This window comes from Lotus japonicus, chromosome 1 (genome assembly GCF_012489685.1).
Source record: "Lotus japonicus ecotype B-129 chromosome 1, LjGifu_v1.2".
NCBI lineage: Eukaryota > Viridiplantae > Streptophyta > Magnoliopsida > Fabales > Fabaceae > Lotus > Lotus japonicus.
The window spans coordinates 36960761-36973881 of record NC_080041.1 but is presented as its reverse complement, the minus strand read 5'-3'; the positions used below and the strand labels follow the sequence as shown (position 1 = coordinate 36973881).

At 39.5% G+C, this 13121-nt stretch overlaps 1 protein-coding gene across 1 annotated transcript; it reads left to right on the top strand.

The window, feature by feature from the left end:
* Positions 1 to 935: 935 nt before the first annotated feature.
* Positions 936 to 6508, top strand: LOC130734598 (PLASMODESMATA CALLOSE-BINDING PROTEIN 3-like). Its single transcript, XM_057587086.1, has 4 exons — positions 936 to 1200; positions 1315 to 1551; positions 1708 to 1741; positions 5795 to 6508. Exons 1-4 carry the CDS (start codon positions 1146 to 1148, stop codon positions 6087 to 6089), a joined length of 621 nt encoding a protein of 206 aa, XP_057443069.1. The 5' UTR covers positions 936 to 1145; the 3' UTR covers positions 6090 to 6508.
* The last annotated feature ends 6613 nt before the right edge of the window (positions 6509 to 13121 follow it).

Sequence of the window (13121 nt, the reverse complement as noted above, 5' to 3'; positions counted from 1 at the left end):
CATGAGGTGATGACCAGCACACACATTGGCCATTAAAGATGCAATAGTACCCAAAAAGTACTCACAAACCGACAACAATGCGGGCCACACTGTCCACACACTCACAACTTTTTGATTTCTCAATATTTTTAACCACAACTATGATATTAATCTCTCAAAAGTTAAAAATTTGTATTATTATGTGTGTAAGTTTTTTCCAATAATTTTTTCTATAGATACTATTTTAAGATTGAAATATGGACAAAATGCTTAAAAGCCAACAACTATTTACAAATTGTGTTAGACTTTGATTTCACATTATTTCCTCAATCGACAGTTACTAACCCTCTCAATATTTAGAGATTTCATTGTGTTTGTAAGTATCTTCCAACAAATCATTATTATCCATTAACATTGCTCTCTTGGAATATTGAATTTTAAACTAAATACTTAAAATATCGAATAACTATGAGTTTTGATATATACACACCTCCACCACTCTTCCACCTTTATTTTCTATTTATATCTCTCTCCTTTATCAATCAAATTATCTATCACATCTTTATTTTGACCCAGTTTGGAAGAGCTTATTTGAGCTCATCTAACAGCATAAGCTCTTATGCCAGTATTTGGGAGGGCTTATGCAAACAGCTTATGACCTGCCATAAGCTATTTTCAGCTTATTTTCATAAGCTATTCAAGATAGCTTATGAAAAACAGCTTATGCTTATATACAGCTTATTTTTAATTTATTTTAATAAATTTACAAAAATAGCTTATGAATAAGTGCTTATGTCATAAGTGTTTATGACCATAAATGCTTAATTAAGCTGTTTTTCCAAACGGGACCTTTTCTTCCTATCTTTTTTCTTCCATCTCTCCCCACCTAAAAATAAGGTGTGAATGTATAATTATTCAATAACTATCTATGTGCTAGATTTTCTTTATCACACTACACCACTTTACATCAATCAATCAGTACCTCTCTTAAATTTTTGTTCTCACCTTCTGATCTCACACACACACTGTCACGCACCCACCAGTACTCTCTCACTCTCTTTCTCTCTCAAAGACAGAGTCATACTAGCTGCTGCTGCTGCTGCTGCTGCCTCTTCCACCGCCGCTTCTTCTTCCAAATAACCCTTTCTTTACCCTGCCTCTTCCACATGGCTTCTTTGCATCTTGCAGTGCTGCTTCTTTTGGCCTTCACTGCCTCTTCAAGTATGCATTTTGACACTACTACATTTTATCTTTGAACTTAACCTGCAAAACAAACACCCTTTTCCTGCCTTTTCCTCTTTCAGTTTTTTATTTTTCATTTTTCTTTGTTTCTAGGTGCCTCTTGGTGCGTTTGCAAGGATGGAAACGAAGCGAGCTTGCAGAAAGCGCTAGACTATGCTTGTGGAGCTGGGGCTGACTGTAACCCCATCAAACAAACTGGCCCTTGCTACAACCCAAACACTGTCAGAGCTCACTGTAACTATGCAGTTAACAGCTACTTCCAGAAAAAGGGTCAAGCACCATTGGCTTGTGACTTTGCAGGAGCAGCCACAGTTTCTGCATCAGATCCCAGTAATAAATCCTCTACTACACCACTCTTTTACTCTACTGATTAATCTTATATATATTATTGAAAATATTATTTTGTATGTTTGGATACCCAACTTTAATATTATTTGCTAACCCTGTTTTTTTTTTCTCTGCTTTTTTATTTATTTTTATGAACAGGCACTACAGGTTGTTCCTACCCTGCAAGCGCAAGGTAAGGACTTGAGCCCCTCTTGATTGTAATCTTGTGTTGCTTTTCTAGCTGGGATTAGGAATCTGATTCTTTTGCACTTTCAATTTTAGCCCCTTTTGTTTAATTTATTTACTAGTATAGTATATGGTCTAGTATGAATGTGACCCTGTTGATACATAGCATTGGAGTAGCTAGTGATCACTTTACTTTTCCTTTTCTTTTTCTCACAATGGGGATTGATTAAAATTATTTTCCACTAATTAAAGTTTCTCTTTTGGGATGGAGTGGGGGGCTTTGATTGCTTGGCATATTCACGGTTGGCAAGCGTGTAATGTGTAGGATTTCCACAGCATTCATGTGAAAATGTCCTGGCCTGGCTGGGATAATCTAGTTCATGTAGTTTAGGCAAAAGAGAAAAATCTTAGGTAAGTTTGAGAGTAATTAATACTCTTAAAAGCATTTTTCTAAATTATGCCCTTGACTTATAGTACCTTTTTGCGCGTGTGAAGGTTTTACTTGCAATAACTTAAAAAGTATTTTTGTTTGCAATCCAGAGGTGAATTTCCCTTAAAATGCTTTTACACCTTGAAATCTAACCACACTCAAGATTGTAAATATTTTATGAAAGTGAGGTGTTTTTAAATTAGATATATGGGAAATTGCAATCATTTCTCATGAAATTTATCATTATTGCACTGACACCTCTCTATTTTGCATAATGCATTGATTTCCCCTCCCTCATATCAATTAGAAAAATAGAGGGGTTTGAGTGTTAAGGATAGGTCGCTGCAAGAATGATAAGTTCATGGGAGTTTAGTGCGATGCTTTCAATAAATTAAGGATGATTAGTGTCATGTTAAATAATAGAGAGAGGTCAGTGCATCAATAATACACCCCATGGGAGGTCAGTGCAATTTGCCCTTAGATATATTAAAGTACTTATTAAGTAAATAAGTTTTACATAAATATATAATTAGTCTTCACCATTTGACCATGAGAAAAATGTATATGCACTGATAGTAAAATTGTAAAAATGAGTTTTACACTGTTAGTTAATTATATTTTAAAGATAGGTGTAAGATTCTTGTATATTCTTTGTGCATATAAATTAAATCCATTAACTCTATCATAATAAAATCTAAAATACTGTGTAATTTTTTAACATTACTAGTTTTTTTTTAATAAGCTTTAACATTACTAGTATATATCACTAAGCTTTTTGGTGTATTAAATTGCTTTTTTTAATTTGAATTTGAGTATGATGTAGGTCAAAGGTCACCCCAGGAATACAACTCATAAGAATTAAACTTTTGACCTAGGGGTTCAAATAACCACTAGTATATACGGTACTAATTTAGTTCTTAAAATTATAGGTTATGTGTAATTTTTAATTGTAAATTTCTTTACATTATAGGTATTTATATTAGTTTATTTTATTATTAGAAGTCATTTTGGTACATATGACTTTTATATTATTTTTTAAAATTGGACCAATTGAAGTCATATCCATTACATTCGACTTTTTTTTTCATCATCACAAGTTGTGTAAATTACTCATGACCTGTGTTTCTTTATTAGGGCTTGTACACGTCTAATGGAATAGTTACTCGTGTTTTTTCTAGATATATGAATTTCATCCAAGTTGAAGTTTGAGATAATTAATCAAATAATTAATTTTCAAGTTCTATAATTAATTGATTATGCTTGAAATAATTGAAAATTTATACTTCAAACTATTTTAAAGATATTTAAATAATTAATTAACAAATTTTCAAACCGTTTAATCAATTAAACCTGAAATAAAAATAAAAATAGTAGTAAGTTTAGTGCTTAATGGAAGAATATTTCATCCATAAAACCAAACCTTGAAGAAACTTGCACTAAAGGAATTAACATTAAAAAACCTATGCAGCCAAACATATTAATTTGGCAATGTTGAAAAGAAATTATAGTACATCCAACCTAACTTTATGATGTTAGGAGGTGCTTGAAGAGCTTTTTGACTTACTTTCACCCCTACATGAAATTGTGGGGAAAATTTAATTTCAATTCAATTGTGTCCTTTGTCTCTTCCCTCTAACTTTTTGAAAGGAAAAACCAAAACTAGCACCACTACTCTTATTTATTTTGCTATAGCCATGGGGTCCATTGCGGGCCAACCTTTTTCTCATTTGACCAGTATCGTTATGATTGGATGATATAGCGGACTCATTGGTCATTGCCTATTTACTGAGTAAAACTTTCATGTGACTCACGGTAAAAGAATTTGAAATTTAATTTTTTTTTATAGAAAGCGTAGTCTTTAGAATTATTAATGTATTAAAAAATGTACTTTTAAATAAATTTCTTCCTAAGCTAGAAACCAAAAAAGTACTAAAATGCTTACCATATCTATAGGGCCCACAAATTTATTACTGTAAAAATTTCTTGATAGGAAGGATGTAAGAGCATCTCCAATGGTGAGATCTTATTTTGGGACTTAACTCACTTTTTGTGGGTCCAGATTGCCACATAGGATTTAAGACACTCATAAGGTCCCTATGCACATTTCACTCTAGTGGTTGAGATCTTATTTTACTTTTGGCTGGACCCACAATACTAAATATATTTATATTATTTATTTCTCTCCTTATTTTTCACTTTGGTTTTTGTATTGAAGGAGAGAGAGAAAAAATATTATTTTATTTAAGATCCCACATTTGAGAGTACATGAGCTAAGGCACGGATCTTAGCAAAAACTAAGATCTCATGCCACCTAGGATAGCTCCAATGGTGGGATCTAATAAGATCCGGATCTTATTTTAAGATCCCAAAATAAGGACTCTATTGGAGATGCTCTAATGCGGTAGTGGTTGAGTCATAACTTTGCCATAGTTACTTCAATAAATGTGACTCGATGTAGAAAATTCTTAAGAGTATGTTTGTATAAAGTTGGGTTAGATATGAAAGTTTTTTCATCTAATCCATCTCTTTTGTTTTTCTAAAACTGTTTTTTCATTGAAATTTATGTTAATGTGAATTGAAAGTGTATCCAAACACATTGAAAGAGAAAGAAAGACACCGTGAAGATGAAATTGTCCTATTTGAACTCTTCTTATCCCATGCCTTTTCCTTTGTCTAATTGCCTGACTGGGAACAAACTATAGCTAGAGGAATAGATGTCAGAAACATGGAAAGCATGGTTTGAGTCTTTGGGATTGGGGTGACCGGTGAGGAGCGTGTAGACTCTCTTCCACCAAATAATCTTCATCGGTCATGATACTGGAGTACTTTTTTTGGGCATATCATATTTGATGATACAACTTTAATAAAAAGCTAAGGTGATGATATATTCAGATGTGGGCCAATAACTTTCAAAAAGTCCAGATTTTCTTGATGTGTATTTTAAAATATGCATTTGTTGTTACCCACTTTTACTTCTAGAGTCCTGAATAACTTAACTTCACTTCACTTGTGTCAGATGGGGCTTTAATTTGTTGAATATAGCTTTATAGGAGTTAAGATCGGAAATGACCCATTGTGAGTTTTTAGGAGAGGAAAGAGGAAAACTGAGGGGAATGAGAGTGGAGGGCAAATGAGGGGGGAACGGGGTACAAATTTGTTTGCAAGATCCAAATTCCTTTAAACCTCCACAAAACAACTAGAGAAGAGTCTTGGGAGGGTTTTTAAAAATCCCCCAAACCCTCTCCTCCTCTTTAAAAATCTCCCAAATAAGGTGAGTCCTTCACCTTTTCGGTACCATGTACTTTAGATCCCTCTCTATTTTCATTTTATTAACGCCCCTAATATTATTGTAGATCAAGGTGGGTTTGAGACATGGGTTTGATCTCTTTTCCATCGTATAGAATTTGGATAGTATTCCTTTCAAATTGCTCAGCTAATTTTTAACATCAAGACAGTATCTTGAAAATGATAATGACAAAAATCCTTGCTTTTCCATGAGATATAAATTTCAAAGATTAAAGTAGTATTCTTTATAGTACTTGAAGAGTTTAACAAAATATTTTGACTTAATTCTGAAATTCAGAAGCTACTCATTGGTTAATATTTTGATTGTCGGTTCCTTTTCAACAGCGCCGTAAGCACTGGCACAACTCCTGGGACAACCACACCTTCCATGGGCACTGGCACTGGCACTGGCACTGGCACTGGCACTGGCACTGGAACTCCTTCTTCCACAACAACAGGCTCCACCACTCCATTCAGCTCAACTCCTGGTGTGTTAGGAGGGATTGGCACTGGCATGGGCCCTTCTGGAGTTGGCACTAATTCAGATGACAGTCATGGTGGGCTTAGACTTGCAGACACCACTAGTTTGTTCTTAACATCATTCTTTTCAGGTTTGGTGATGATGGTATTGCTGTGGTGAGGTTGAAGAGATGAGTGGCTATGCATCAATGCTATGATGGATGGACAAATGTGGTGCTGTAATTTAGTGTGCATAAATGAGTATGCATGACATTTCAGCATGTTATTTTCTAGGTGTTTTTAACTAGAGACATCAATCAGCTCTTGGTTTTATTTTTTTTTTACTATTCTTCTCCCACTATGTCTTACTTTCCTTGGGTAAAAGAAGGGCTTTTAATTCTACCCATGTAGTGCTATGGTGAATCTGTACTCCCATCTCAGTATCTACTTATCTGTACATCGAAGATCTAAGGGTTTTAGTAAATTAATAATGTGATGTGAATGTAGGTTCCCCTAGTTCCTATTGGATAAATTTGATGAACAAAACAAATACTAATAAAAATAAGAAGTGGCTAAATATCCAAGCTGAGTGGCAAATTACACTGTTCTCTTTAAGAGTTTTGTTTAGTTTATTTCCGAACACTTCAAATAACTAAACAACCCCCTTTTGGAATTTACCAATTACAAGGATGACCGCTATTTAATGTGGATGGTACACATGTAAAATGTTGGGCGGGGTAAGATATTATCAAAGTTTGGAAGTTGGGGCTACTGTGTACGAGTGGATGGTACTGATGAATGAGATCGAAATTGATAAATTGTTCATCCTGAATTTGGACTTGGTTTCCAGACTCATGTGCTACACATCATGTCATCATGTTATTAATGATGCTTAAGTTGTCTCAGATGGTGTTTCCTTGACTAGAAATGATCACATTCTCATTGGTTCAACATCCTTTCCTTCTCCTATCACACTAACACCACACTTTCTCTTAATAATCTTCTTTTAGTTCTCTCTATCAGCAAGAATCTTGTTAAATTTACTAAAGACAACAATGTTTTCTTTGAGTTTCACTCTTTTTATTGTGTTGTGAAATCTCAGGACATTTCTAGAATTCTTTTTTGAGGAACTGTTGGTCTAGATGGTTTACACTCCTTTCAGTCCTTTGATGGCATGCATACTTCCAACTTCCTCAAGGACACTTCTGCTAAAGCTCCTTCTGCCTTTTCTGTTGTTGTTCCTTCTATTTTTTTTTTTCTTCTGTTTCTATACCTCCCTCTAATGCATCTAGTGCTAGTTCACTTGAAGCTAGTTCATCTCTTGTATTCCCTACATCTTAAGATTTGTGGCACTGTAGGCTAGGGCATCTCATCATGAGGTTTTGTATTCTGCTTTGACTATTTGTAAGATGCCAATGCCTAATATAATAAAGTTTTCAGTTTGTTCTGCTTGCAGCTTAGCCAAATCCGACAAGTTACCTTCTTCAACTACTTATAATACTCATTTAGAACTTGTTTTTTTTTTTGTTGATTGGCTTAATTGCACTTTTGGTCCCCCAACTATGGCCTTCTTGCGAAAATCGTCCCCAAACTTCAAAATTAGCAAAAAACGTCCTCAACATTCACACCCGGTTGCAAAATTGGGTTTCCGTTAAATTTCGTCTAAAAACTAACAGAATATTCCGTTAAAAATGAAATAAAAAATAAAGAAAAAATAAAATTGAGAAAAAATAGTATTTTAATTGAAAAAATAAAGAAGCTCATGAACAAACTCATCAGACCACCATCTTCACCTCCATGATTCGTCCACCATCATCTTCCCCCTCCTTTTCCACGAAACCCTCTCCCTCTTCCCTTACCTCCTCCTCGATTCCCCTTCCAATAGTGGTTCCGAACGGGATCTGGGTTAGTGCGACGCAAATATGATGTCGCGGTGGTGCATCGGTTCTCGTATGGAGAGCCAAACACGATGGGAAAGTGAATAAGGGTAGCTCCAGCGAAAAAGATTCCGATCTCAGGTGGTGGTGTCGCGGGATCGAGAAGGAGAACGTCAAGGTTGTGTTCTTCTTCAGTTTCTCCCTCCCACTTGCCTGTTCATCTTCTTCATGTTGATTTTTGATTGAGTTTTGAGGGATTTGTTTATGTGCTGGTTGCGGTTGTTGTCGGGGGAGCACTGATGTTTCTGGGTTTGGATCGGTGGAGGTTGGTGGACTGGGCGAGACCCCAGGAGACTCAACCTTAGGCGTGGGACGCATCAGGACCTTGGGCCTCCCTTCCCGAGGCCCAACTGACCCATTTAGATAGATTAAGGGCGCCAAAGCCCAACTCCACCTCTATAAATAGGAGGGGAATACCAATTGTAAGGGACTTTTGAGGTCATTTGAGAAATAATAGCATTGAAATTCAGTTACATGTTCTCTCTCTAAGCGGTTAGAGTTTCTCTCTCTAAGCATTCATATCACTTTCCTCACGCTTTGGGTACTACCTTCCCATTCTATGTTCTAGCACGGAACATTGGCGCCGTCTGTGGGGATCGGTAGATTTCTATTCCCGGACTACGTGGATCACGATTCAGTGGAGTGAAGCTTGTTCTTCTCAGCAATTGTTCTCGAATTCCGATGGAAACACGTCGCAGACGACGTGATGAAGATCCTGAGCATCGGCATGTTTCGCCGTCACGCCGCGTCAGAGGCATGCCACGACGTGCGCAGATTCAACGCGAGGAGACGAATCAAGTGACTCCTCCTGCTCCGCCTCCACCTCCTCCTTCTCTGATGCCTTTGTTGCCCTCACCGCCGTCCTCGCCAGAGCGGCAGAGGTCACCCGCAGCTTCAGGAGGAGAGACTCAGGCGCCTCAGGCACCAATCTCCATCCAAGATTGGAGACGTCTGATTAGTAGTATTGACGATATACGACAACGAAACGAGTATCTCCAAGAGCAACTAGAGTACTATCGTTTTGAGCAGCAAGATGAGGTAGAGCGCGATGCAGAGGCTGTGGCTGAGTTCGAAACGTTTTCACCGGCGGTGACAGAAGTTGCCATTCCAGACAATATGAAGAATATAGTTATGGAGACCTACAGTGGAAAGGCTGATCCCAAGGAGCACCTGCTGTACTTCAATACAAAGATGGTGATCAGCGCCGCTTCTGATGCGGTCAAGTGTAGGATGTTTCCAACCACTTTCAAAGGCACAACAATGGCGTGGTTCACGACTCTACCACGAGGATCCATCACGAACTTTCGTGACTTCTCATCCAAATTTCTTGTCCAGTTCTCGGCAAGCAAAACTAAGCAGGTGACAATTGAAGATTTGTACAACGTGCGTCCATCTGAGGGTGAGACTTTGAAACAGTACGTGAAGCGGTTCAGGGCTGCATCAGTAAAGATAGAGGAATCCGAGCCAAATGCCTGTGCCCGCGCCTTCAAAAACGGATTGCAGCCAAGGAAGCTAAATAGTAAATTGAGTCGAAAGCCAGCCAAGTCAATGGCGGAGGTGCGAGCCCGGGCGAACACGTACATACTTGACGAGGAGGATGACGCTTTTAAGCGGAGATGCGCGAAGGTAGAGAAGGATGGCGACCAGAGGGATGTGTCACTAGAAGATAAGCCGAGCAAGGAGAAAGTAGAGGGGAGCAGAAGACAGGACATGAAGGTTTGAACAGGGGAAAGGACACCGAGGGAATCTTTGTATCCCAAAAAGGAAAATTTTGAGCGGCGCCGGCCCTGGCATCAGGCTGACTCCTGTCGCCGAGAGGAGGCAGGGAAAAGTTTGAACGCCCACCTGACAGAGCTGCTGCGTGAAGTTAAGGCAACACACGCAGTTGAAGAGGGCGAAAGAGGGACTGACCCGCCGCGGGCAACGACAGACAAGACCAAGTGGTGTGAATACCACCGTTCAATAGGACATGACACGGGGGACTGCTTTACCCTGAAGAATGAAATCGAGAGGCTCATCCGAGCGGGGCGGTCGCAGCTGAATGAACGTGGCGATCGCTGGAACGGAGAGCGACGACAGGGGAACAGGTACATAGGGTCTCGCCAGCAAGAAGATCGCCGGCGAGAAGATCGTCGCCACATGCCGAATGCTGACAAAAAGGAGACGATGGCCGTACAGAAGAAAGGAGCGGAGGAAACCTTTAATAAGGATCTTGAGCCACCAGTTGGCACGATAAATACAATTGCAGGTGGCTTCGGCGGGGGTGGTGTAACAGCTTCAGCGAGGAGAAGACAAGCTAGGGCGGTGACGTCGGTGCAACAATACAAGACTCCTTTTGGGTTCCTGCATCCTGACATAGTAATTTCAACGGCAGACTTTGAGGGGGTTAAAACTGTAACACCCCGATTTCCGGGTGTCACTTTAGTAACTCAAGTATAATCTTTAAGCGGAAAAGCAGGTATTTTTTTTTCGTTTGTTTCTTTTTCTTTTTAAATAAAGTGATAGAAGATAAAGACATAAACCCAGCAAACTAAAACTAACCGATGTACATCATATAAACATGTACAGCCTCAGCTGCACTCCAACGTCACGCGCACTCGCAGTGACTCCCAAGCAGTGTGCCCGCCGGCAAATATTTACAGATCCAGAAACGTGAGTGAGGAAGTTATAATTACAATCCTCTAGAAGAAAGTCGGCCTCAAAATGGCCTAAGAAAAGACCCCTACAGTCCGACTAACTCGCTGTGATCCTCCAGCAAGAGAACCACACAAAAAGCCATGCGTCGGGAACCTACCCTGTCCCAAAACAAAACGAATCAGAGCTCTACACAAAATATGACTCCTACCTAAACCTACCCTCCAATACCGCTCAAGGCTCCTCCCCCTCCTCCTCGTTAGATGAAGATGAAGTCGAAGGTGGTGAAGGTGGTCTCCGGCCAGTGCCTGGTCCACAGCGCACCGAAGGTGGTAGGTTGAAGCTCAGCGTCATGCGTCGTAGGACTCCCTTCGTCAGACGTCCACGCTCATCAGTTCGGTCCTCCATGACCCTTCCCCGGTACGTCGCCCGATGATCCACAGGATCGATCACCCAAGCGGTGGGGGCATATCGGTCAACCAGCTCAAACCTGATCCCCCCCGAGGGAGAGACCATCGAAAACCAATCCGCCATCGACATCTGGCAGTAGGCCGACCGCCCAAACACAAACATGAAACCAAAGCCAAGGCGCTAGGGTCAACTCACGGAATAGAGTAATTATACACCCAACATGTGATTGGGGTATAAATATATATTTGTTTATGTATATATATATATATATATATAAATATATTCCTAGCATGTTATCGGCTCTAACAATAATTCGATAATTCAAACAGCATACAATTCCAGTCAGGGTGAATGTATGCGTGAAATGCAATTCAATATGATCCGGATAGTTGTTTGGGATGGGCACCATCGAATCTGCCCTACACCGGCCTAGTGTTGACAACTCCGCTCGGGTGTCGCTTACAAACCCATGCATAGTCAGATCAGTCCCAACCACCCTAGGTTGTACCACTCCGCCCGCTATGCCGAAGATACACTCTAGGTGTTCTTCGATGAAGGCCGTCCCAACCTTCGTGAAGCCGTCCCAACTTCACCGAGGCCCGATCTTTCGATCGTTAAAGCCCCGAATGTATGCATGATGCAATATGGTTAGCCAAACATCGAATCGTCCTCGCACGTACGTGTTTAACTAAAAGAAGATCCCAATGTAAAAACCCAAGTGTTTAATGTCGACCAAGACGACATAAACCCCAATGGAAGAGTACTAGAGTACTCGGTGGCCTCCTCTCGTCACCGTGGATCGCCTCCGTGGCTTCCACCAATTCCCAAATAGCTACAAGACTTGTCGACATTTCCCCGTCTTTCGCAATCATAACCCATTTAAGTTCCCTATAGTTTTATTCATTAATAAAAATGTTTCAAGTTGAATTAGTCAAGTTATGAGTTTCATTTTCGAAAACTAAGTTCCCTAAGGTCTCTAGTTTCCAAGGTTCTAATCCTTCTAAGTTTGCCAAAATCCCCCCAAATGTAACCCCCGGGGAAAGTCTAAGTATACTAAAGAAGGCTAGGTCTCAAACCTCGGGTTTGGACTTGCCTAGGGTTTTTCATCCAACCCGAAAGATCAAAATGAATCAGTTCAGTGATTCTTCGCTCCGAAATCGCGTCAAGGCGCACAATTTAATACAACATCAACATCATAAGTTATGAAAACAACATAACAATAATTCAACATCATATCCAATATCAAAGTAATATACAAGTCAAATTTATCGACGCCTATCATGCAATCTTAGCTAATGAGTAAGTTGCCCTAACCTCGAGTTGCTCCAGTCTCGCAGCGTAGGTTTTCCTCACAATGTAGCTCCGTAGTACCCAAAGTTCCTTCAACTAAACCATGGAGAAAACAAAGCGAAAATCAAAAAAAAATCCTCCCCCCCCTCAAAACATGCTCTCGGCCATATAAGGGAAAAGGGTTTCAGCGCTTTTTCTTCGATCTAATTTAATTCCTAGGTAGTTTTAGGGTAAAACTAGGGTAAAGAAATTGTCGGAAAATTTTTAGAACGACCGGGTCGAATTACGACTAGTTAGGGGCACTTTGGTCCAAAATTAAAGCTCAAAAATTCAAAGTTGAAACTTCGGAAAACAAATTTGATGGGGATGTTCACAACGACATTTGTAGCAACTAATCCTAAAGGCACTAAGTCGGATTGTGGCTTTTCGACGATAAAGTTTCAATATGTGCGCAAATAGGTTTTTGTACAGTTTTTCAGATCCTCGGCGACTCGATCGAAATCGGCGCACAACGGCGAGTGTTCTAGGTTGTTAGGTAAGTATAGAAGGTAGTTCAAAAGAAAAATCGGGAAAATCGAACAATTTTATGAAAAGCTCGAAACTTTGAGCTCACAAAGAGATAAAGAAACGCGATAAAAGAATGATCAGAGGTAAGAATCAAGTAGATTACCTCTGTGCCGTGAAATAGAGACAAACGGCTCGAAGATCGGTCAAGAAACGACGAAGTTCTTCTTCCCTCTCCTCTCCTCCAAGCTCGCAGCCTCAAAGTGAGAATGTGGTGAGTTTTTGTGATTTTTTTACTATTTATAGGAGAGTGAAATCGCGGGAAAATGAATATTTCGCGATTTCGATTTTTGCAGCACGTTCATCGGTGAATTCTAAGCGAGATTCTGGCGACAGAATTCCAGAACTCAAAACAGGTTTCTTGAATTTGAGAAAAA